The 25463-nt window shown below is 34.8% G+C and overlaps 1 protein-coding gene across 2 annotated transcripts in view; it reads left to right on the top strand.

The window, feature by feature from the left end:
• The window catches only part of DNAJC10 (DnaJ heat shock protein family (Hsp40) member C10), a 63291-nt gene extending 38948 nt beyond the window's left edge, over positions 1-24343 (top strand). Inside the window, exons 11-23 of one of the 2 annotated variants that reach the window (XM_008687227.2) lie at positions 499-588; positions 1053-1166; positions 4013-4127; positions 11987-12114; positions 12431-12547; positions 15898-15999; positions 16621-16776; positions 17615-17748; positions 18820-18873; positions 19116-19263; positions 21234-21353; positions 23075-23179; positions 24221-24343. In XM_008687227.2, the coding sequence (XP_008685449.1) occupies positions 499-588; positions 1053-1166; positions 4013-4127; positions 11987-12114; positions 12431-12547; positions 15898-15999; positions 16621-16776; positions 17615-17748; positions 18820-18873; positions 19116-19263; positions 21234-21353; positions 23075-23179; positions 24221-24232 (1395 nt within the window). In that variant the 3' untranslated portion in view covers positions 24233-24343. The remainder of the gene's footprint in view (positions 1-498; positions 589-1052; positions 1167-4012; positions 4128-11986; positions 12115-12430; positions 12548-15897; positions 16000-16620; positions 16777-17614; positions 17749-18819; positions 18874-19115; positions 19264-21233; positions 21354-23074; positions 23180-24220) is intronic. The other variant, XM_008687229.2, reaches the window with a different exon arrangement.
• Positions 24344-25463: the final 1120 nt, after the last annotated feature.

Raw genomic sequence — 25463 nt, 5'->3', positions numbered from 1 at the left:
TTATTTCTAAAAACCTCTATAATAAAGAGTATTCCAATTTTCCAGTTGTAAGTTCTTAATTCCTGTTTGTTATTGGTTGGGTTATTGCAGTGTCTTGGATCATCAAATAGTCTAGTGTTTTAATTAACGATTCTTTAAAAAGTCTGTAAAACATGAATGAACATTAAAATTAATCTGAACATAATACAGTTTTTTCCCAATAATTCAGAGGTTACTCAAGGTTATTGTGGGGATTATTATAGAATACACACCACAATTTAAAGAAAATTCCAGATAATGGAATTTTAATTTTACATCAGTATTTTTAAGAAACAGCCCAGTTACACAATTTTTTATTAATTGCCAAATATACTTTTAAAAAAAACACATTTAGAATAAATAGCTCAAAAACTGTTTTTAACTTTTGTGATTTTTTTTTTCTTAAGAGTTCTATGGAAAAAGATGCTAAAATAAATCGATGTTGATTAAAAAGATTACAATATGATTCTCTTCTTTTAGTTCCTTAATTCATTGGATGCTAAAGAAATATATTTGGAAATAATGCATAATCTCCCAGATTTTGAACTGCTTTCGGCAAACACACTAGAGGTAATATTTCTGTTAATAATAATAAAAAGTGGTAAATGTTGGTAATGTTTCCAGTCTTAACATTTTAAAATCACCATTTGTTTTATTCATCACTAAAGGGAAAGAAGTTTCAAAGGATTTTATATATTTTTATATACGTATGTATATAGCTATTCTAGGTTAAACTTTAATTGCTGGAGTTGCAACTTTAGGGTAGGTCTGGAGTTCAAGACAAAATAACCAGTCCTGAATGGGGGCCTCAGCGGGAGTGTCAGAAAAGCCGAAATTTTGATCACAAAGCAGCTTTGGATCTGATTTGGAATTTTATGTTTATGAATGGGTCTGAATTTTAGACAGTACTTTGAAGTAATGGGTATGGTGGCTAAAATTAACTTTAAATCAAGGAAATAAAGAATAGAACACTTAGAATCTCTTGATTCTAACATTATTTTATCACTTTTTTTTTCCTTTTTATCACTTCTAAGGATCGGTTGGCTCATCATCGGTGGCTCATATTTTTTAGTTTTGGAAAACATGAAAATTCAAATGATCCTGAGTTGAAGAAACTAAAAACTCTACTTAAAAATGAACATATACAAGTAAGAAAAATGCATTCTGCCCTGCCTTCTGCTAGTGTGCCTTCTTATTAATTCAATACATAAAATTACATTTTAAGTAACATAAAAATGCTTATTTGATATTCTAGGTTAAGAAACCCTTAAGTGCTTTTGTTCTTCTGTTGTGATTTTGTTTTTCTATTAAAAATCTACAGTGATATCTGAAAACAGTTAACTTTCATTTGTCTTTAGTAGCTGGCATGTAATATATCTGTATCAGACAGTTTTCTGGAATGCATACCATAGAAGAATATCTTTCCCTTTTTAAAATTCTTATTTGTTGGGGCGCCTGGGTGGCACGGCAGTTAAGCGTCTGCCTTCAGCTCAGCGCGTGATCCTGGCGTTATGGGATCGAGCCCCACATCAGGCTCCTCCGCTAGGGGCCTGCTTCTTCCTCTCCCACTCCCCCTGCTTGTGTTCCCTCTCTCACTGGCTGTCTCTATCTCTGTCAAATAAATAAATAAAATCTTAAAAAATAAATAAATAAAATAAAATTCTTATTTGTCTATGTAAGTAATTTGTACTCATAGTTTGAAAATTAGGATATATAAGTAAGCACAAAAATGAATTAAAATATGTAATATTTACTCCCCTGTTACTAACCCTACTATAAATTTACTGTGTAACTTTTGAAACTTTTTCTGCATATGTTTTAGTATGTGGGCATAGGTATATGTGTGTGTATACATGCATATTGTAATGGGCATTGTAATAGACATACCTGTAACTTTACACACTTTTTTAATAAAAATGGATTCACTATGGGGCGCCTGGGTGACAGAGTCGGTTAAGTGTCCGACTCTTGCTTTCGGCTCAGGTCTTGATCTCAGGGTCATGAGATCGAGCCCCACGTCCAGCTCTGCACTTAGTGTGGAGTCTGTTTGAGTTGCTCTTGCCCTCTCCCTCTGCCCCCCCCCCCCCCCGCTCTTGCTCTGTCTTTCTCTTTCTATCTCTCTCTCCCCCTAAAATAAATAAATCTTTAAAAACAAAAACAAAGAAAAACCTCAAAAATGGATCCACTATACAGTAGTCCCTCTTTTCCGCAGAGGATATGTTCTAAGGCCCCCAGTGGATGCCTGAAACCACAGTACCAAACCCTATATATACTTGTTTTTTTCCTATACATACATATCCATAATAGAGTTTAATTCATAAATTAGACACAGTAAAAGCTTAACAATAATAATAAAATGGATAATTGTAATAATATACTATAATGAAAGTTATAGGAGTATGGTCTCTTACTATACTGTACTGTACTCACACTTGTGAATTGATATGAGCTGGTAAAATGCCTACATGATGAGATGAAGTAAGGTGAATGATGTAGGCATTGTGATGTGGTGTTAAGCTACTACTGACCTGACAATGCCTGAGAAAGAGAATCATATACTTCTGGACTACAGTTTGACCAGTGGGAACCAAAACTGTGGAAAGTGAAATCACTGATAAGAAGGGAACTGCTGTATTCTCTTTTGTAGAATTTTCCCTTTGACAATATATTTTCCTATATGCTTGTGTGTATATGTATGTGTATATATATATGTGAATATGTATATGTGTGTGTATATGTATATTATATATCTGTATATGAAGTACTACCTGGTCTTTAGAGATGATAAATATATACATATATATAAATATATTAAATACATTATTAAACATATATGATGTAGATGTTTATCATGCTAGAGGTATCATCCTCCCTAAAGTCTAGGTAGTATTTCACTATATGGTTACACCATAATTGTTTAACAAATCCTCTTTTACCAACATTGTTTCCATTATTTTTTTATATCAAAAATACATACTATAAAAATATAGTATGAAGAATTTTAAACAAGATTGTGTTTTTTCTTAAATTGTCCTCTTTACTAGTGTCCTCCAGAATGTTTATATCATTTTATATTCTTACAACGTGTCAGTAACCATTTCTCCACACCTGTGCCAACCTTGGTATTATTTGTTTAATCACCATTCTGATAGACCAAAAGTGATATGTTAATAATATTCATTTTCATTTATTTGCTTCCTAGTGGGGTTGAAAATTTTTTTGTGATTATTAACAAATCATAATTCTTCTCTATTTTCTGTCTCTGGCCCATTTTCTTTCTTCCGATAGGATGTTCATCTTTTATTTCTTGGATAAAAAGACATGGATCCTTTGAAATCCTCAGATGTTTTTTCTTGGTTTATCATTTCCCTCTTAGTATTCTTTATGCTATTTTCCTTTACAGTGTTTGAAATTGTCAGCCTTTGCTTTATTATTTCTGCTTCTAGGGTCTGAAAAAGTTTTCTCTCTCCCCCATTCAAGCTTATATAAATATCCTCTATATTTTTAGAAGAGTGGATTTCTTAAACTTTTTTTTTTTTTTTTAGATTTTATTTATTTGAGAGAGAGCACAGCAGGGGGAGCAGCAGGCAGATGGAGAGGGATAGGGAGAAGCAGCCCATCCCCCCCACCCCACCCCAGAACAGGGAGCCCCATGCAGGGCTCAATCCTAAGACCTTGGGATCATGACCTGAGCCAAAGGCAGACACTTAACTGACTGAGCCACCCAGGTGCCCAAAAGAGTGGATTTCTTAAACAATTTCCTGTTTTCTGGAAAATTTTTTCTCAGGTTTTTGAACTCTCTAGAAGGCTTTTCTTTTTTCTTAACTAAAGTGAGTTTCAGTGTTAAACATAAATTAATTATTTCTATCTTTTATTTTCATGGCCAGTTAATTTCTGTTTAGAAACTATTGTTAGAGCAATGTCATTCCTTTATGAATATTTAAAAATGAATGCATATGATTTTGTTTTCATCAAATTAAATTTTCTACTTTAGGTTGGCAAGTTTGACTGTTCCTCTGCACCAGACATCTGTAGTAATCTGTATGTGTTTCAGCCATGTCTAGCAGTATTTAAAGGACGAGGAACCAAAGAATATGAAATTCATCATGGTAAGAAGGAAAAAAAATGGTAAAATTTATATTTATTTTCAAATAGTAATTTTGTAATTGTATTTTTTACCCTGTTTTTTTTTTAATTCTTTAATTGTAGTTGACACAGTGTTATATTAGTTTCAGGTGTACAACAGTGATTCCACAACTCTGTACATTATGCTGTGCTCACCACAGGTGTAGTGACCATCTGTCATCATATGATGCTATTAACAGTACCATGGACTATATTCCTATGCTGTACCTTTCAGCTCCATGACTTATTCATTCCATAGCTGGAAGCCTGTAACTCCCGTGCCATTTCATCCATTTTGCCCATCCCACCATCACTCTCCCCTCCAGTAACCACCAGTTCTCTGTATTTATGAGTCTGCTTCTATTTTGTTTTGTTTTTCAGATTCCACACATAAGTGAAATCATATGATGTTTGTCTTCTCAGACTTATTTCACTTAGCATCATACACTCTAGATCCATCCATATTGTCACAAATGGCAAGATCTTATTCTTTTTCATGGCTGAGTAATAATACTCCATTTGCGTGTATGTGTATGTCTGTGTATATACACACATCTTCTTTATCCATCTATCAGGGGATACTTGTGTTGTTTCCGTATCTTGGCTACTGTAAATAATGCTGCAGTAAACATAGGGGTGCATATATCGTCTCAAATTAGTTTTGTAGTTTTCTTTGGGTAAATATTCAGTTGTGGATTACTGGATTGTATGGCATTTTTAATTTTTTGAGGAACCGCTCTACTGTTTTCCACAGTCGCTGCACCAATTTATATTCCCATCAACAGTACATGAGTGAGAGTTCTTTTTCTCTACATCCTTGCCAACTCTGGCTATTTGTCTTTTTGTTGTTAGGTGTTCTGACAAGTATAAGGTAATAATAGCTCATGTGGTTTTGATTTGCTTTTCCCTGATGACATTAGATGTATCATTCAAGGGGCGGCTGGATGGCTTAGTTATTTAAGTGTCCAACTCTTAATTTTGACTCAAATCATGACCTCAGGGGTCATGAGATCGAGCCCTGGGTGAGCGTGGAGCCTGTTCAAGATTCTCTCTCCTTCTCGGGACACCTAGGTGGCTCAGTTTGTTGGACGTCTGACTCTAGGTTTTGGCTTAGGTCATGATCTCATGGGTTGTGAGATTGAGTCCCTCATTGGGCTCCATGCTCAGCGGGGAGTCTGCTTGAAGATTCTCTCCCTCTGCCCCTCACCCCCGGCTCACACACACTCTCTCTATCCCTATATATAAAGTTTAAAAAAAAAAAAAAAAAGTATCATTTGAAAATCTCTTCTCCCATTCAGTAGGTTGCCTTTTCTTTTTTTGATTGTTTCCTTCAGTGTGCGCCTTTTCTTTTTTTGATTGTTTCCTTCAATGTGCAAAAATTTTTTATTTTGGTGTAGTCCTGATAGTTTATTTTTGCTTTTGTTTCCCTTACCTGAGGAGACAGGTCTGGAAAAATTGTTGCTAAGGCCAATGTCAGAAGTTACTACCTATGTTTTCTTATAGGACTTCTTTGGTTTCAGGTTTCACATTTAGGTCTTTGATCCCTTTTGAGTTTATTTTTGTGTATGGTGTAAGAAAGTGGTTGAATTTCATTCTTTTGCACGTAGCTTACCATTTTCCTAGCACCGTTTACTGAGGAGACTCTCTTTTCCTCATTGTATAATCTTGCCTCCTTTGTCAAAGGTTAATTGACTGTGTAAGCATGGGTTTATATCTGGGGTCTCTGTTGTGTCCCATTGACCTAAGTGTGTGTTTTTGTGCCATACAATTTTGTCGTATTTACTATAGCTTTGTCCTATATCTTGAAATCAGGGAGCATGATATCTAGATTTGTTCTTCTTTTTCAAGATCACTTTAGCTGTTTGGGGTCTTTCATGGTTATTTTTACCTTGTTTTATATGATATACTTACTGTAAATAACTTCACTTTTGGGTTCCTTTTGGAGAAAGATTTTTTGAATTTTATTTAGTTATTTTATTCTCTTCTTTTTAAAATAATTAACTTTTTTCTGCTCACTATTTTGATTAGTGTTTCAGCAAGAATGCTGGTGACATATCAGGTTAATAAAAATTTAGGGGTCTTATTAACAGAAGTAAGCAACACCTATGGTTTCCATTTCCAGTGTGCCAGACTAGCATCTCAGCCAGGGACACTTTCCAGATTTTTCCTCCACTAGACTATTAAATATTTCTGTGGCTACTTTTATCTCACTTGAATTTATAATTACATTTTTACATTTCAGCTTGTGTGGGATTTTAGCTCTGCCTTCATGTAAGTACAGTTGCAATTATGAGGATTTGGGATACCTTGTAGTCCCTGTCCTGAAAAGGGTCAAATGTAGCAAAAGAAGCACACAGACTACTAGCTATAACACAGCTAAGTGAATAACAGATATCGACTGATGTTATGTGCTTAGAAATGCAAAGTTCTCTTAAGAAATTTAAAATATCAGGGTGCCTGGGTGGCTTATTTGGTTAAGCGTCTGCCTTCAGCTCAGGTCATGATCCCGGGGTCCTGGGATCAAGTCCTGCATCAGGCTCCCTGCTCAGTGGGGAGCCTGCTTCTGCCTCTGCCTCTCTCTGCCTCTCTATCTCTCATGAATAAATAAGTAAAATCTTTAAAAAAAAAATTTAAAGTATCATCTGGTGGGGTTGACAGAAGGAGATAAGACAATATGAAAAACATTGTAATGGCCAGTATGAATAAATTAGAGAGACCTATGTGTAGTATAGATCCAGAGATGATATTTGAATTGAGATTACATTTGAATGCTCAGTTTCTCAAAGCAAATAGAGAAAATCAAGAAGTGAGGCTAAGCCGAAGGAACTATGTGAGCAAAGTCTTGGCAAGATGAACCTAAGGGTAACTCCTGTTTATTTAGTACTTTCTACAAGTCAGATGTTTTTCTAAAGGCTTCACATACTTCTCCCTTTCTGTTTTTATCTTCACAACAGCCTACCAAGGGAGAAAACAGCGGCTCAGGATAATTATTTACCTATGATCAACAACTAGTAACTAGTCAAGGTAGATTTCGTATCCAAATATGTCTGACTCCAAAGCCTAGGATTATACCAGCACTAAACTGTACTATCTCCTAAAAGTACTAAAAATGACCACACTTGAATAATGGGGTTCTGTTCTTTTGTCTCTGAAATAATTCCGATTTCCCCCCCGCCCTGTGTTTGCTGCCTTATTTCCAGTTCATCACCTCCTTCATTTACTCTGTTATCGTCCTTTGGTAAAATTGACAGTCTCATGTCATTTTTCTTTGACTTTCCTGATTTCTTTAAGTATTTAAAAAATTTTTTTCGTTGAAGTATGATTGGAATACAGTATCAGTTTCAGGTGTACTATATAATAATTCCCTTTTATATGTACATTACAGAATGATCACCATGATGTTTGCTTACCATCTGTTACCATATAAAGTTATGTTATTATTGACTGCATTCCCTGTGCTATACTTTACACTCTTGTGACTTGTTTATTTGTAACTGGTTTATTTGTAACTGGAAGTTTGTACCTCTTAATCCCCTTAACTGTTTCACCCTTTGTCCCACCTCCCTCTCCTCAGGCAATCACCAGTTCTCTGTATATCTGAGTTTGTTGTTTTATTTTGTTTTGCTTCTTCATTCATTTTTTTTTTTTTTTTAAAGATTTTATTTAATTTATCTAACAGAGATAGCCAGCGAGAGAGGGAACACAAGCAGGGGGAGTGGGAGAGGAAGAAGCAGGCTCATAGCGGAGGAGCCTGATGTGGGGCTCGATCCCATAACGCCGGGATCACGCCCTGAGCCGAAGGCAGGCGCTTAACCGCTGTGCCACCCAGGCGCCCCCATTTTGTTTTTTATAGATATTGGTAAGACGGATGTCTAAGATTTTTCTGCCTGTGTTTTCTTTTAGGAGTCGTGGTTTCAGGTCTTGTATTTAGGTCCGTTATATGTTTTAAATTGATTTTTGTATATGGTATAAGAAGGTGGTCCAGTTTTATTCTTTTGCACATAGCTCTCATTTTCCCAGTACCCTTTATTGAAGAGACTGTCTTTTTCCCCATTGTATGTTCTTATCTCCTTTGTCACAGATTGACCGTATAAGTGTGGGTTTATTCTGGCTCTCTATTCTGTTCCATTGATCTGTGTGTGTTTTTGTGCCAATACCATAGTGTTTAGATTATTATAGCTTTATGGTGTATCTTGAAATCAGGGAGCACAATACCTCTGGCTTTGTTCTCTTTTTTCATGATTGCTTTGATTCTTCTTGGTCTTTTGTGGTTCCATACAAATCTTAAGATAATGTGTTCTAATTCTGTAAAAAATGCCATTGATGTTTTGATAGGGATTGCATTGAATATGTAGATTTTTAGAGATCGTATAGACATTTTAATAACATTAATCCTTCCAATCTATGAACACTGTATATCTTTCCATTTATTTGTGTCCTCTTCAGTTTCTTCAACATCTTATAGTTTTCAGAGTACAGGTCTTTTATCTTCTTGGTTACATTTATTCCTAGGTATTTTGTCCTTCTTGATACAATTATAAATGGGATTGTTTTCATAATTTCTCTGATAGTTTGATATTAGAGTATAGAAATAGCACATATTGAGGAACCTGGGCGGTTCAGTCAGTTAAGTGTCCAGCTCTTGGGGTGCTTGGGTGGCTCAGTCAGTTAAGCATCGGACTCTTGATTTCAGCTCAGATCATGATCTCAGGGTTGTGAGATTGAGCCCCACTTTGTGCTCCATGCTGGATGTGGAACCTGCTTAAGATTCTCCCTCTGCCCCTCCCTGCCCTCAAAAAAAAAAAAAAACAAAAAAATGCAGATTTCTGTATATTAATTTTGTATCCTGTTATTTCACTGAGTTGATTCGTTCTATTAGTTTTGAGAGTCCTTTATTTCTGCTCTGATTTTTATTTTTTCCTTCTATTGGGAGTTTATTTCTTCTTTTTCTAGTTCCTTTAAGATGTAGGGTTAGATTGAGATTTTTCTTGTTTCCTGAGGTAGGCCTGTATCTCTATAAACTTGCCTCTGATTTTTTTTGAAGATTTTATTTATTTATTTATTTATTTATTATTTATTTATTTATTTAAGAGAGTGAGGGAGTAAGAGAGAACACGAGGGGGGTGGGGAAGAGGCAGAGGGAGAAGCACACTGATCTTTTCCTTCTATTAACTTGGGACTTTATTTCTTCTTTTTCTAGTTCAAGATGTAAGATTAGATTGAGATTTTTCATGTTTCCTGAGGTGGGCCTGTATCTCTATAAACTTGCCTCTGATTTTTTAAAAGATTGTATTTATGTATTTATTTGAGAGACTGAGGGAGTGAGAGAGAGAACATGGGGGGGAGGGGGAGGCAGAGGGAGAAGCAGACTCCCCGCTGAGCAGGGAGCCAGATGCTGGGCGTAATCCAGGAACCCTGTGATAATCTGAGCTGAAGGCAGACACTTAACCCACTGAGCCACCCAGGCACCCCTAAACTTGCCTCTTAAAACTGCTTTAGGTGGGTTCCATAGATTTGGAACTTTGTGTTTGATTTTTGCCATAAGGTATTTTCATGTGGCCTAACTTGATCTTGGAGAGTGTCCCATGTGCCCCTGAAAGGAATGTGTATTCTGTTTTCGAAAGGAATGTTCTATATATATTAGGTCAAACTGGTCTAATGTGTTGTTGAAGGTTACTGTTTTCTTCTTGATTTTTTTGTCTGAATGATCTATCATCCATTGATGTATGTGAAGTGTTAATGTCCCGTTATTATTGTATTACTGTCACTTTCTCCCGTTATGTCAGTTAATACTTGCTCTACATATTAGGTGCTCCTATGTTGATATTTATAGATACTTATAATTATTTCCTCTTGTTGAATTGATCCCTTTATCATTATGTAATGTCCATCTTTGTCTCTTATTACAGTCTTTGTTGTAAAGTCTGTTTTGTCTGTTATACGTATTGCTAGTCTAGTTTTCTTTATATTTCCATTTGCATGGAATATCTTCTATCATCCCTTTGCTTTCAGTCTGTGTATGCCCTTACATCTTAAGTGAGGTTTTTATAGGTAGCCTATAGAGGGGGTTTCGTTTTGTTTGCTTTTGTTATCCATTCAGCCACCCAGTGTCTTTTGTTTGGAACATTTGGTTCATTTACGTTTAAGGTACTTACTGATGATAGGTATGTATTGCCATTTTCTTCATTATTTTCTGGTGGTTTTGTGTTCTTCTCTGTTCCTTTCTTCTCTTGTGATTTGATGACTTTCTTTAGTGTTATATCTGATTTCTTTGTTTTTTGTGCATCTGTCATAGATTTTTGGTTACAATTAGGTTCACCTATAACAATCTATGTATGTAGTATTTTCAGTTGAGTGTCACTTAGGTTTGAATGCATTTTAAAAGCATGACATTTTATTCTCCCTGCTGACTTTTTTGACATCTTATTTTACATCTTTTTATTTTGCATATCCCATAGCTAATTATGGTAGATACAGATTTTACTGCTTTTCTCTTTAAACTTCATACTACCCTTATAAGTGATTGATCCACTACCTTTCCTACATGTTTACCAATGTTTGCCATTACCAGTGATTTTTTTTGTTGTTTCATAACTTCTAACTTTAATGGCCATTTCTCTTCTGCTTACATTTCTTTTAAGGCTGCTTTAGTGGTGATGAACTCCTTTAACTTTTGTTTGCCTGGGCAGCTCGCTGTCCTTCAATTCTGAATGATAACTTTGTTGGGTGGGGTATTCTTGGTTGTAGAATTTTTCCTTTTGGCACTTTGAATATATCATGCTACTCCTTTCTGGCCTATGTTTTTGCTGAAAAATCAGCTTATAATCATGTGGGGGTACTCTTGTATGTAACTAGTTGGCATGGCTCTTGCTGCTTTTAAGATTTTCTCTTTCTCTTTAGTTTTGACATCTTAAAAATGTGTCTGGATGTGAATTTACTTGAATTCTTGTTTGGTCTTCTCCGGGCTTCCTAAATCTGTGTATCTGCTTCCTTCCCCTGGTTAGGGAAGTTTTTCAGCTCTGATTTCCTCAAATAAGTTTTCTGCCTTTTATTCTCTTTTTTCTCCTTCTGAAACTTCTATAATGTCAATATTAGTATGCTTGATGCTGTCCTAGAGGTCCCTTAACCTAACCTATACTCATTTTTTATTCTCTTCTTTTTGCTGTTCAGCCTGGGGGATTTCCTCAACTCTATCTTCCAGATCCCTGGTCCATTATGCTGCTTCTAATCTGCTGTTGATTCTCTCTAGTGTGTTTTTAGTGTCAGTTATTGTATTCTTTGGCCCTGACTCATTTTTTAGATATTTTTTTCTTTATTTATTCTCTAAGTTCTCACTGTGTTCATCCACGTAGTAGATGATTATGCCATTGCCAAGATAGGGAAGGTGAGAAAAGGAGCAAGGTCACGGGAAAATACCTCAACTTCAGTTTTAATATATTTGAAATGTTCGTATGACATCCACGTGAATATTTTCATTGGGCAGTTGGTAATACAGGTTTTGAATTCATAAGGAAGGTCGAGTTTGAAGAAACAGATTGGGCCACGGAAGTAGTTCAGGTAAGCATAAAGAACACAAGTACTGAAAAGAAGTGGTTACTCTGCCTCTGAGGATGAAGGAACGTTGCAAAGATAGGTCTTCCAAGAAACAGAAGCATATAAGAAAGGTACTCCTGGCAGAGCAAACCTGTTTACATATAGTATACAGAACACTAGACCCTCACCAAAACCAATGTGTTCAATAAGTTTATCTTCATTTCTTTATTAAGTATAAAAACTTTGAAATGTTTCTGTGGATAGAAAGGCAGAATGTGGATTTTAACTTTTCTTTTATTCAATTTCAAAGGAAAGAAGATTCTATATGATATACTTGCCTTTGCCAAAGAAAGTGTTAATTCTCACGTTACCACACTTGGACCTCAAAATTTTCCTGCCAATGACAAGGAACCGTGGCTTGTTGATTTTTTTGCCCCAGTAAGTTATTTTTATCTGTCATTGTTGTCAGATTTTCTCTTATCATAGCAAAAAGACATTTTCTAGATAGTCTTGAACCATGAGTACCAAAATTGTGTTACTCAGTTTTGGCCCCTATCACGTATTGCTTCTAAGAGAGCGGGGATATACTTGCCCCTCCAAGGATTAAGTACACACACACACACACACACACACACACACGCATAAGATTTGCCACTAAGTATGGTTTATGTTACTTAGTATATATTGCTTGTTGTAGAAATGTGGTTTTTTGTTTCATTTAGCTCAGTGCTTATGAATATTTTTTCTTTCATAGTGGTGTCCACCATGTCGAGCTTTATTGCCAGAGTTACGAAAAGCATCAAAGCATCTTTACGGTCAGCTTAAGTTTGGTACTCTGGATTGTACAGTTCACGAGGGACTCTGTAACATGGTATGTACAAAATAACTTGTTCTAATTAACACTTTTGTAAAATAGTTTTTAAGTTACACTGACAAAGGTCTCTATTTCAAAATGTATGTCTACATTTAGAGTAGTAATTATTTAATCAATTTCAACAAAATGTTATAAAATTATGACTGGATTAGAACATGAATAGACAACATAAATAGTTGAATGTAGACATGGTCTTATTTATCAAACTTGGGAAAATGTTTAGTTTACTTGATAAAATACATGATTTTTCCATTATTTAAAATCTTTATAATTTTTGACTCAATATTACCTTTTGGCAGAATGTAGTTTGATTCTCAGGTTTTCCTCATAATTGTCTTCTAAGTATAGTTAGTAGATGGAAATTTTTTAAATGAACAAGCTTTTTGAACCTTTGTTTACATAAAAATATTTTCTTAGGTTAATTAATATTCATTCTTCAATTCCAGGAATAACTAGAAATTGTATGTCTTGTCATGAAAATATGTAATGCCACTTAAAAGATATTCTGGGAACAAGTCTCTAAAACCTAAATCAAATCACACCTTGAGATCTGTCCGTGTGTAGGGAATCAGTATAGAGGAACATGTTAAGTGACACCATGGACATGAAATCTGCAAGTCCCAGCATGTAGAGGATCGATCTTATAAGAAAAACACCTAATTTATTGGTCAGATACACTGAAAGGTGGGAAAAGAGATGAAAGAGACTCAAGAGACATATCAATCAATGCAATGTTTAAGTCTCATTTGGATGCCAAACCAACTCCAAAAGAATGAGCAAGCGCTAATTGGGGAAATTGGATCACTGACAGGGTATCCGATAATTATCAGGAATTGTTCATTTTTAGGTATAAAAAAGGACAGTGTAGTTACACTTGGGGGAAAGTCCTTATATTTTAAGTATACAGAAATATGGATGAAATGATAAAATCATCTGGAATTTGCTTTAAAATAATCTTGTTATAGGAGTAGAGTTGGGAGGGAGTATAAGTGTGCCCATGAGTGGATGATTATTGTAGCTACAAGAGTACATGCAAGTTTGTTGCTGCCTGCTTTTGTTTATATTTTAAGTATTTTATGAAGGCAAACTTTTTTAAAAAGAAAAAGAAAAATGGGGGAGAAGGAAGGAAAAGACAATGATAGGTTTTAAAAACAAGTTAATGTAGAGTGAAATCCTTATGGCATCTGTATGAGGAAGACTTTCTCAGCCCACATACACAAGGTAAAAATTAATGTGAATGATTTTGACTACATTAAATGTTAAAACTATTGCTGAAGAAAAAGACGCTATGAAGTTAAGACAACAGACTAAATATTTACAGCATATGTAACTGACAGAAAACCTTACTGCCAGAATATTTGACTACAAGTCAGTTTTTTTAAATAGATAAAATGAAAAATTTGAGACTTTTTTTTTAGAAAAAGAAATCCAGCAAACATAAAAAATCTTACACTTCACTAGCCATCAAAAAAGTACAAATTACAACAGTCCATTAAATTAACCCATCAAACTAACAAAAATTTATAAATCTGACAATAGCAAGTATATGGATAAATTATGCAGTCACATAGTGGAATACCATAGAGCATTTAAAACTAGATCTATCTTTACCAGCAGGGGTAAGTCTTAAAAATACATTATAAGATGACAAAAGCAAGTTGCAGAATAGTTTACAGAGTATGATAGAATTACAAGAAATTTTCTAATGCTCCAGCATTTCACTGTACTGGCCAGGGATACATATGCATGTCACAAAAGTATAAAAACATTAGTGGATTGGATATATACTTATTTAAGGCTATCGATTGCTCCTACTTTCAGGGAGGAAAGGAAATGGGATCAAGAAAAAGAACTTAAGCAATCTGCCAGTGTGGCAAAGAAGTTAAACTTCCTTAAATATTGAGAAGGGATATGTGGGTATTTGTTAGATGGTTTCTCTCTTCATTCTGTTTGAAATTTCATTTAACTGTGTTTAAAAACTAAAATAAGATCTTTGGTTTTGAATGTCTTGTATGTGACATTGAAAAGATGCTAAGCAAGATACAAACAATGTTACAAATAGTAATTATCTTAATTTGAATTTTTAGTTTTTCTACTTTTTATGTAAACTATTAACTATCCTTTAGATAATTGAGTAAAATTAAGGATTTAAAACTGTGGTGTCACCTGAAATAGAGGCCAGGAGTCATTACTAATTGGTGGACCTTGACCAAGTCACATAGCCTGTCAATACCTCCATTTTCTCATCTATAAAGTTGATGTGATAATTTTAGCTTCTGAATAGAGTTGTGCAGAATAGATTAGAAACTATATGTTTAAGGGGCGCCTGGGTAGCTCAGTCGATTAAGCGTCAGATTCTTGGTTTCGGCACAGGTGGTGATCTTTCGGTCATGGGATTGAGCCCTGTGTCAGGTTCTGCGCTGGGCATGGAATCTGCTTCAGAGTCTCTCTCTGTCTCTCAAATAAATAAAATCTTTTAAGAAAAGAAACTACATGTTTAAGTGCTAAAAAGGTGCCCAACACATGCTAAACACTAAGTAGGTTAACAAAACAGTCATACCTAATGAGTTATTTGCATTTACCCTCATTTTACAGAAGTTTGATAAATATTTCCAGCATTTTTGCTAAAATTATTTTTGAATCCTAGTCAAAGATTCCAGTTTGCTGCAGAGTGCTTGTTAACTTTATGGTTGCAAAGATCAGCTACAGTAAATTCACATAGATATCCTTATAACTTTTAGAAAAATAAAAATTAAAACTTCAAAGAAGTGCTTCCTGGGCCAAGGTTTATGTTAATTCTGAGGAGGAAATTACAGTATTTGTACCATAAAAGCTATCTTGAATGAAGAATAAAAGGTGACCATATTCTTGACATGAGTCATAATTCCTTAAGTTAAAATATGGTTATGTACGCATTATTAATTTCTTTATCCTTGCTTTGTTTCCTTTATTTTCTTCTGCTAGACAAATTGGAGCATTACTGTGGTTTCAGAAAGACTCAAGCCAGAGATTAGCCTGCTCTTTACAGCCTTATCCATTTTGGTTCAGGAGAGTCAAAAGGGCCCATGCTCATAATTAGCCATATTACGGCTATGCGCACTTCAGTGTTTCATTGCCCATGGATTTTATGGCTAATGGACTAGCTATAAAAAAGGGTCATTTATCAATGCAACTGTGAATCCATTTTCTTTGCCAAATTTGGCCAGGCTAAAATTTTTCAGTTACCAGCAGTTTAGCGATGGTTTTTTTAAATGTTATTATTGTTACTTAAAAGCAAGCTGGTTATAAATTTGAAACCAATAGATAAAATGCATAAAATCTTTCATTTGTATTCTCATTCCTAACAGTATAACATTCAGGCTTATCCAACAACAGTGGTTTTCAACCAGTCCAATGTTCATGAATATGAAGGACATCACTCAGCTGAACAGATCTTGGAATTCATAGAGGTATTTAATTTATAGTATTGTAAATTACAGAGGTAAATTATTTTTAAATAGTTTTGGGTTTGTTTTTTTTTCTTTTTTTCCCCAGTGAAGCTAACATCTTTGTTAGTATTACCGCATCATGGTAGACTGAAGCTTTATTAAAACAGCATTTGGAGCAAGTGAGCTGATAGGGAGGTTGAGCAGTATCTCCAGTCAGACTGTCAGGAAAATAGGATAATAGACTTTCCATTAATAATTAAAGGATCATTTCCAACCCAATCATTGGTTCTGGAACAGAACTATATGGCCTGTGTAGACATCTGGGCACCTCTTAGAACTTTTTGCCCCATCTGCTGTCACCTTAAATAAAGTTGCTTCTATTCCCTACCTAAGATGATTTTAATGATACATAGAAATAAGAAAAAAATATACCTTGATTTGAGAAAGTTGATGGGCAAAGTCCAAACTTAACTAGGAATAATTTCTTCCTTTTTAAAATAATTCACTATAGATTGTCTTTTAAATATCCATAAGTATCTTTTGATTATTCGGAAACAGAAACTTCTCTAAGTGACAACAATTTGCCAAGAATATATGAACACCTTTGTATATCTGTTATAATGAAAGTTATATTCTCTTTAGGATCTTATGAATCCTTCAGTGATCTCCCTGACACCCACAACTTTTAATGAACTAGTTAAACAGAGAAAACATGACGAAGTGTGGATGGTTGATTTCTATTCTCCGTGGTGTCATCCATGTCAAGTCCTCATGCCAGAATGGAAAAGAATGGCCCGGGTATAGTTTATTTTAAATCTTAACATGCAGCATCAATGTGTATTTAACAGAACTATTTTGAAACTGAGATGAACCCACCTCTAGGTTATCGCTTATAACAGTTCAAATTATACCAGTTAGATTTCAACCCTATTTCTTTCTAATTGGGTGAATGGTATAGAATAATCTACCCTTTTTTTTTTTTTTGCTATGTCACTTGCTTGTTACATATCTGACCAAATTTCTGCCGTAGTCAACCCAAAAATTCCTTTATTTTCTGTACAAATAGACATAGTGTTATAAATCATGAAAGATTGGAAAAGTTACTTAAATATGAGAATGATGGAAAATGAAATCACTATTTTATATTTCTAAGAAAAAGTGAACAAAGAATTAAAAGTGATTTCTAGTATCGTAACATGTAAGATAATGCAATTTTGTGTCCTTTTCAGTAAAATTTTAAAATTTGGGCATGAGTCAGTGTGCTGCAATGCAGATCTCTATTTGAAGAATAACTTTGAAATACCATTGCAGAGACCTTCATTAGTTCCTTGTTTCTAACACTAAATTTTAGAAATATCTAGTTTTCCCCCCACATAGAACATGAATGAAATCTGTTGTTTAATCTGCAATAATTGTCTTAAGGTCTTAACTACAACATTACATTTTCAGTTCATTACTGTAAGTGTTCTACTATGTTTTAAACCCTTACCCATTTTTTTATTTGGTGAAAATCACTGATAAATAATATAATAACCATGTCACAGTGGTAATTTTTCTATTGTAAACATAAATAGTTAATGGAGGTAACTTTATTCTAATCACTTTGATCTGTTTATCTCCTTTTTCTCTTTTATAGACATTAACTGGACTGATCAATGTGGGCAGTGTAGACTGCCAACAGTATCATTCGTTTTGTGCCCAAGAAAATGTTCGGAGATACCCTGAGATAAGATTTTTCCCTCCAAAATCAAATAACGCTTATCAGTATCAGTAAGTGTTGCCTAAAATTTAAAGACTTTTGTTATAACCATTTATTTAAACAGTTAAAATTTAAAACTTATCTTAGGGGTGCTTGGCTGGGTCAGTCAGAAGACCATGTGACTCTTGATCTTAGGGTCATGAGTTTGAGCCCCACGTTGGGTGTAGAGATTACTTAAATAAATAAGCTTCTTTAAAAAAAAAAAAAAGTTAACTGAATAAAAGCCCAACAAATATTTTTGGGGAGCCCACCATGTTTTAAGATCGTGTGCTAATGAGAACCTCTGAAGATGAAAAAAGAATTGAATGATCCCAATGTTCATGAAGCTGGCACACTAGTAGAGAAGAAGATAAACAGAGGCAGTACTAACATTTAGTAAGTCAGTATTTGGTTTCACGTACTATACTAGATCCTTTGCTCACATTATTCCCATTAGTCCTCACATATACCCTGAGAAATAAGAATTATTGCCCTTTGTCCTATTACAAGTAAGAAAACTGATTAATAGACCTTAAATAACTTTGTCAAGTTACACAGCTGCTAAAGGTTTGTGATTGAGGATTCAGCCCCATCTGTGTCAGTGCCCATCCTGTTTCTGTAACACCACACGGCATTTGAGGTAGAAAACTCAAGTGCAAGGCAGAATATAAGAGATATCCATGGATTGCAAAGGAGGAAAGGATCACAGCTGTGAGAGGAAATCACGAAAGGCTGTGTTTATGAGGTGGCTTTTGACATGGGTCTTAAAAAGTACATAGGAATTTGACAGACATAATGACCAGAGTAAAGGTTCTGAAACTGAAGTCTTGGACATTCGGAGTATTATTACCATTCCCATGTGTCTATAGGAGATGTCCAGCGGGCAGCTAGACATTCAGGGCTGTCCGGAGCACAAAAAAAAAACATCGAGACTAGAGAAACATGTATTTGGGAAGCCCTGTAAGTAGCATTTATAGCTAGGTGTATCTGAGAAGGGAAATGGTATGTAGTCAATAAGTTAAACTTTTAAATTGCTGCAGAGAGATGGTTTTCTGAACATATCCAAATAGTATTTACAACTTACATATTTTTTCTTCTTTCAGTAGTTACAATGGTTGGAATAGAGATGCTTATTCCCTGAGAATTTGGGGCCTAGGGTGAGTAATCAAAATATGCATCATTGTATAAAATACATTCAGTGCTATTTACCTTCCTCTTATGTCTGTAGTTATATTTATTGTGAGTTAAGGCTGTAGCACTTTAAATTACTTAATAAAGAATTACAATTTACCAAGATAACTTTGAAGTCATTTTTAACTTAGAAACTTTTGCAATATTATATTTTAGATGCTTGCTTTGGTTTCATATAATTTAAAACAATTTTGATCCCTTGCCACAGATTTTTACCTCAAGCATCCATAGATCTAACACCTCAGACCTTCAGTGAAAAAGTTATACAAGGGAAAAATCATTGGGTGGTTGATTTCTATGCTCCTTGGTGTGGACCTTGCCAAAATTTTGCTCCAGAGTTTGAGCTCTTGGCTAGGGTAAGTCTTGTCTGTCTACTTAAATAAGTTGTAGTCACATGCATGTTTTAATAATTAGATAAAATAACAGTTATTTAAAAATTAGATAAGATGATCAGCTATAATTATATTTTAAATATAATTCTCTTAGAAGTTTCCTGTGAATTTTTTAGAACTCCATTTCATTTCTCGGACTATAATCTTTGCAGATTTCTTCCTTCTTTATTAATGCTTTTAGCTAACATCTCTGTCTTGCTTGATGACATCTACCTAACCATAACAGCCAGACACCTCACCTCTTTTGCTTGTTCCCTAGTTCTTTCCTTTCCACCATTACTCTGCTGCTTGCCAGGCCATCATAGATCCTGTCAGTTCTGTCTCTTAAATGCTTTCAAATCTGTCATCTCCATCTCCTCTGCTAGCCTCTCCGTTCAAGCCCTCACCGTCTCATGTGTGCCTTTGAGCTACTTTCATGTTTCCAGTCTGCCGCCTTCAGTTCTGCCCTGATCATCTTTCTGCAATACTCCCTTCTCAGGCTTCCTGTGAACAAGTTTCTGGACTTGCATCCTTGATTGCGGGTCTCTGATGGGACCCTTCCTACCTCTTCAGCTTTATCTCTGTCCCTACCCCACACTTTACGGTTCAGGCACAACAAAGTTTTGTGAACGAGGTTTGTTGAACAAGCACATGCTGTTCCATCTCTCTAAGATGCCTTTCCCTGGCGCCTGGGTGGCTCAGTCAGTTAAGTATCTGCCTTCGGCTCAGGTAGTGATCCCAGAGTCCCAGGATCAAGTCCCACGTTGGGCACCCTGCTCAGTGAGAAGTCTGCTTCTTCCTCTGCCCTTCACACTGCTTGTGCTCTCTTGCTCTCTCTCGCTCTCAAATAAATAAAAATCTTTAAAAAATAAAATAAAATACCTTTTCCTTACCTTGGTCATTGGAATCTTTTTCTCCTTGTCCTACAAACCCAGCTTCAGTTGGTACTTCTGTGTGTACTGTCCTCTGTCCTCAGTCAGTTCACTTTGGTACCTTGTACTCCATTGGTGAATTTACACAGTGGATGTTAAATATTTAGTTGACTGTCTTCTCCATAAGACTGAGCTTCTTGAGGGCAAGTTTTACAGGTCTTGTCTAACTCAGTAAATGCTTGTAAAACTTAACTGAATGCATAAACTGAATACAATCTGAGTTTTTTTTTGTTTCTGTCACCATCATCCTGCTCATTAGCTAATCCAGATTGTTAGCTTCCTTGCTTCAAGGACCTTTGCCAGGGGCTATAAAACACTCACTAGAATGAGAAAGCTCCAGTTTCACCAGCCTAAAACAATTTTCAATCCCAAGCCATGGAGATTTCTCTAGCAAAGGGATTTCAGAGCTCCCAGGAGTCATAACATTATTTTAGTTATTGCATTTCCTTCAAATAAGAGGTTATTCATTTTCCACTTACTATATCCTCTTCTCTTATGCTTTCTTCCTTTTCTGTAGTAATTCTAAGAAAATGTTTTTACTCCCTTTGTATACTGAAAACTTAGCATATTTTGTAACACAACCATATCTTGAATATAGCAGAAAGTTATTCAGTGTGAGAAAGATTATACCCTGAAGAGCAAGTCAGAGGAACTGGAGGCTGCAGTGTAGTTGTCAGCCTTCCACAAAATGCAGAGTGCTACCTCAGCATGAGAGACCAGAGAAAGGAAGAAGGCAGGTGAGGGCAGAATCTGAGGTGTTTGTGGTGTGACTGACAAGGTGCGGGTACCAGGAAGGAGCTTTTCTTGATAAGATGAAGCGTGTATTTGCTCTTGGAGAGGTGGTTCTGGGTAAATGGCATTTAAAGAGCCAGTAAAAAGTTGGAAGCAATCTTATTAGGATGGAAAGGAGGAAACCTTAAGTTTTTAAAACAAGTCTTAAAAATTATAGAGTTGAAAATTTTAGTATCCTTGCCAAATAATTTATGCCACAGAGAATAGCAAACCATATTTCTCTCTTTTCAGATGATTAAAGGAAAAGTGAAAGCTGGAAAAGTAGACTGTCAGGCTTATGCACAAACCTGCCAGAAAGCTGGTATCAGAGCCTATCCAACTGTTAAATTTTTTCCCTACGAAAGAGCAAAGGTACGTACAAGGCCTTCCTATATGTGCCTTTCCTTTAACAGACCAGGTGGAAAAGATTTGTTATTAGTCTGAATTTTTTTTATTAGCTTTTTCTTCCTTTTTCATTTTTTATTTTATTTGTATATGTAAAAAGAAGCTTCAGTAATATGCATCAAGTGATTTTAAAAGGATTTTCTGTCTCAAAGTTGATATGATTCACTGCCCTAAAATTTTTAGTAGTTTTCTGTGAGTAGAGAATTTAAGGTAATTATTTTCTGTGAAGTTCTATATTTCCTACTTTTAGAAAAATAACTTATATTACCATTACAATTATTTTTCCAGGAAAGGAAAAAAATTAAAATACTATTATAATATTTTTGAAATAGACTAGTACCAGAACATTTATCTTGAGAAGTATTTATTAGTGATTTAGACTATAAAATAAAAGTTAGGGTTCCTTGGTTTGGTTATTACTCCCTTCTCTGGGCCACTATGTTTGTTTGTTTTCCCCAAAAAGAAAACTAGACATCTGATGGGTCTTAAAATTCAGGTGATAACCCCTATGGTCATTTATATAAATGCATATATCTTTCAACTAATATAATTGCTAACTGAAAGTACTCATGACTTTTGCTATCCTGAGTAAAAAGCATGACATTTTTGACAATAGAACGGTAATTAAATAAGGATTTGCCAAATATTCATGTTGCCTGGTAAAACATTTGAAATAAGTAATTTCAAATATTTTTATACTTTTTGAGAAAGAACATCAGCTTAAGATCTATTAGAAATTATATTTTGGAATTAAATAATGAAATTGGAAGATGAATTTAGAAGTCTAGTATTGTCATCTAGATTTTTCAGTGAAGGGTGTTGATTTGTCAAAGAGGTTAAGTCTGTCTTAAGAACAGCCTGGAGTAAGCAGAACTAAATGAGAGTAAAGGAGCTTATACCAGTACCTGAATTTTCATTCCTTTAGAATCACTGACTCAACTTCGATTCTCAGAACAACTGAGAAATGGGTGACGTGGATAGGGGTCTTCACTGACGTAGAATGATGTTAGGGAAGTATCAATATAATGAGCAGTCACAGAATTAATCTGGCCATAGAAGGAGCTGTTTGAAAAGATGATGTTACCATGTGTCTAGAGAAGCCCAGAAGACCAGGCCAGATTTGAAAACCAAAGCAGAATAATGATTGTGGTAAACAGCAGTACAACTCAGGTGGGCAGTAACACACAAAAGCAAGATCCTAACATAATGTGGAGTTCCTTCCAGGAAGAAGGAAATAAATGACTCCAGATCCAAGATAAGCAAGCCTGATCTATTGGCCTACCCCCTTCCCTGCTTTTCAGCCACCTTCCTGCTGTGAGCAGATGAGAACCAGGAAACATACATTACTTTCCAGTGTTGTTGTTGGTCAAGGTTTTAACTGTGTCTGTGATTTGTATTAGATTAAAATGATTTGAGTCCAATGGGGGATGTCTTTTCTTTACAACTGAGTTGTTTTAAGGCAATTGGAGTTAGCAATACGTTTTTCCAAGGAATTATTTTACATGTTCCCATAACAATAGTGTATTTAAATTATGAGTTAACTGCTTTTGCAGCATTATTTCCTTGAAGGAATTTGAGTTTCAAACATTTAGAACTTTTAACGAATAGGTCATCAAATTTCTTAAGTGGAAATGGCATTTTTAAATTAGATACCTAAAAGATTATAAGAGCAGTGTTTTTAATTTTAGAGAAATATTTGGGGAGAGCAAATAGATGCCAGAGATGCAAAAGAGATTGCTACCTTAATATATGAAAAATTGGAAAATCTCCAAAATCATGGAAAGAGAGAGAAGGTAAGGACTAAATCTAGAGCTGACTTTGGCAAACATTATCTATTCTTACTGTACATATCTATCAATAAACAGGTATAATGAAAACTTCAAAAAATAGTAAAGTTGAAGTTTCTTAATTTGGAAAAATATGAGAATCAGTCTGTATACACTGATAAGCTTAGAAATTTGGACAAGTAAAACCATTTAAAATAGTGAACTATGGCCATAAATTATTTAAATTATGTTCAAATATAAATAAAGCATTGACTTGGGAATAAATATACTGGAGCCTCATAAAACTTTTTGTATAGTAGCAAATTTTTTTCTGGTAGAGTCAGGATGTATTGGAACCATATTCATCTTGGCCCCTCCTTGAATTTTTATCTATCAAGAGGCAGTGCAACCCCTTTGCTATTCTGTGAAAGAACTGTTCTTTTTTCCCTTTTTTAAATCATTGTCATTCTAGGACATACTTAAAAACAGACCAAAGAGTCCGTGAATGCTGGACTGATGAGTGGAATTTAATAAAATCACGTATGAGGGTTTTTTTGGATTCTTTCCCTGTAAGGTGAAAGAAGGACAAAAAAGAACAGCACAGATTCTGGAGAGGGCTAGAGATGTCTGGCTTTATAGAACCATATTAGAACTGCAGACTCCAGCATAGAAGCCTTACATCCTGTTTTGAGAGTTATAAATCTTTAGTTTCTTGGGTTTACAAAAATATTTTTCTGATATTTTACTATGTTAGCTTCCTCGAGAGGTTTTAAAGTGTGACTCTTGATCTCAAGTTAAAGGTTTGAAGTAGAAAATGTTATTAGTCATAAACCAGAATATCATAATTGAAATTAAGGTAAAAAACATACCAATATGACTATTTAAGTAAAATTAGTAGTATCTGCATGGACAGGTAAGAACTAAGAGATACCCTTTTCCATTGTTACAGTTAGGCAAGGTATATTTCATACAGTGATCCATTAATTATATTTGAAAGGTAAAATACTATAATCAACATTTTAATATAGATTCATACTTTTTCTTTCAATCACTTTTACATTATTGTAGGATGAACTTTAATGATGTTGAAGATGAAGAAAAGAGAAAAGGAATTCTAACCAATGACATCAGAAGGCGTCTTTTTAGGATGTTACTGCATTCTTGGTGGGAATAAATGAACATTATCTTGGACTTGTAATTGCACTGTCTGAATTCTATACAACACTGGTATAAATGAAGGGTCTGCAAGCTTTTTCTGTAAAAGGCCAGATTGTAAAGATTTTAGGCTTTGTAGACCATATACAGTTGTCATATACCTGTTTTTGTTTACAACCCTTTAAAAAATGCAAAAACCATTCTTAGCTCAGGGCCATACACAAACAGGCCACAAGCCACATTCAGTTCCTGAGCCATAGATTATGGACCCTTGGAAATGATGTTAAGGCTGGCTGGTTCAACATGAGCCTGCTCTAGTATGTACATACATGTCTAAGTTGTACACAACTGTATTGTATCTTAAAGTTTTGTGGCTGGCCTGAAAAGAAATAACTTGGTTTTAGTCACCTGTTCTAAAAATTGGATGAAATGGATTCTGTTTCATTTAAAAAACACTCGTTGTGGCAAACATACCATATTTTCATGCTGTATTATACTGAAGCAATTCTTCATTTTCTTTTCTAAAGGTTGAAGAACTGATTTAAATTTTTCACAATTGAGAAAAATTTTTGTAACAATGAATAAACCCAATAGATTTCTACAGCATCTAGAAATAGCTGAGGAAAACCGTATTTGTAGCTATTAACTGGCACTGTAGAGTATCCCAAATATATCAAGTATTTAGAGTTCTCCATTTTAAACGTGTTATTTTCTGAATTGCTTTCTTAGAAGTTTTACCCTGTGATAGTAATTGACTTTTGAAGTATTGTTTTAATATTTATGGTTTTGCCTTCTGGACTTTGTTTTGATACAGATCCTTTATTTACATTTGCCTTCCCCCCAGCCAATAGTTGTGGTTTTTCACTAGTCTGATTTTTTTCATTATTCGAATAGGAAAAGTAATTTTGCAGTTTTGTTTCACTATAGCTCATAATGACACTGTGGTTATTCCATTTATTAGTTTGCTGTTGGATGCTGCTGTTTTCAGATAAATACTGGCATAACTGAACTTATTTTTGTAAGAAAAGTATATAAAATCTAAGGATGGGACCTTTTCATTTCTCAGTTCAGACTAAAAGAATCAAATTTTCCTTGCATCTTAACAAAACATGTCAATAATGTGCAGTTGTTCAGTTACAATTCAGAGTGTATGGAA

This window comes from Ursus maritimus, unplaced genomic scaffold (genome assembly GCF_017311325.1).
Source record: "Ursus maritimus isolate PB19 unplaced genomic scaffold, ASM1731132v1 scaffold_1, whole genome shotgun sequence".
Classification (NCBI taxonomy): Eukaryota; Metazoa; Chordata; class Mammalia; order Carnivora; family Ursidae; genus Ursus; species Ursus maritimus.
This window is presented reverse-complemented; position numbering and strand designations above follow the sequence as displayed.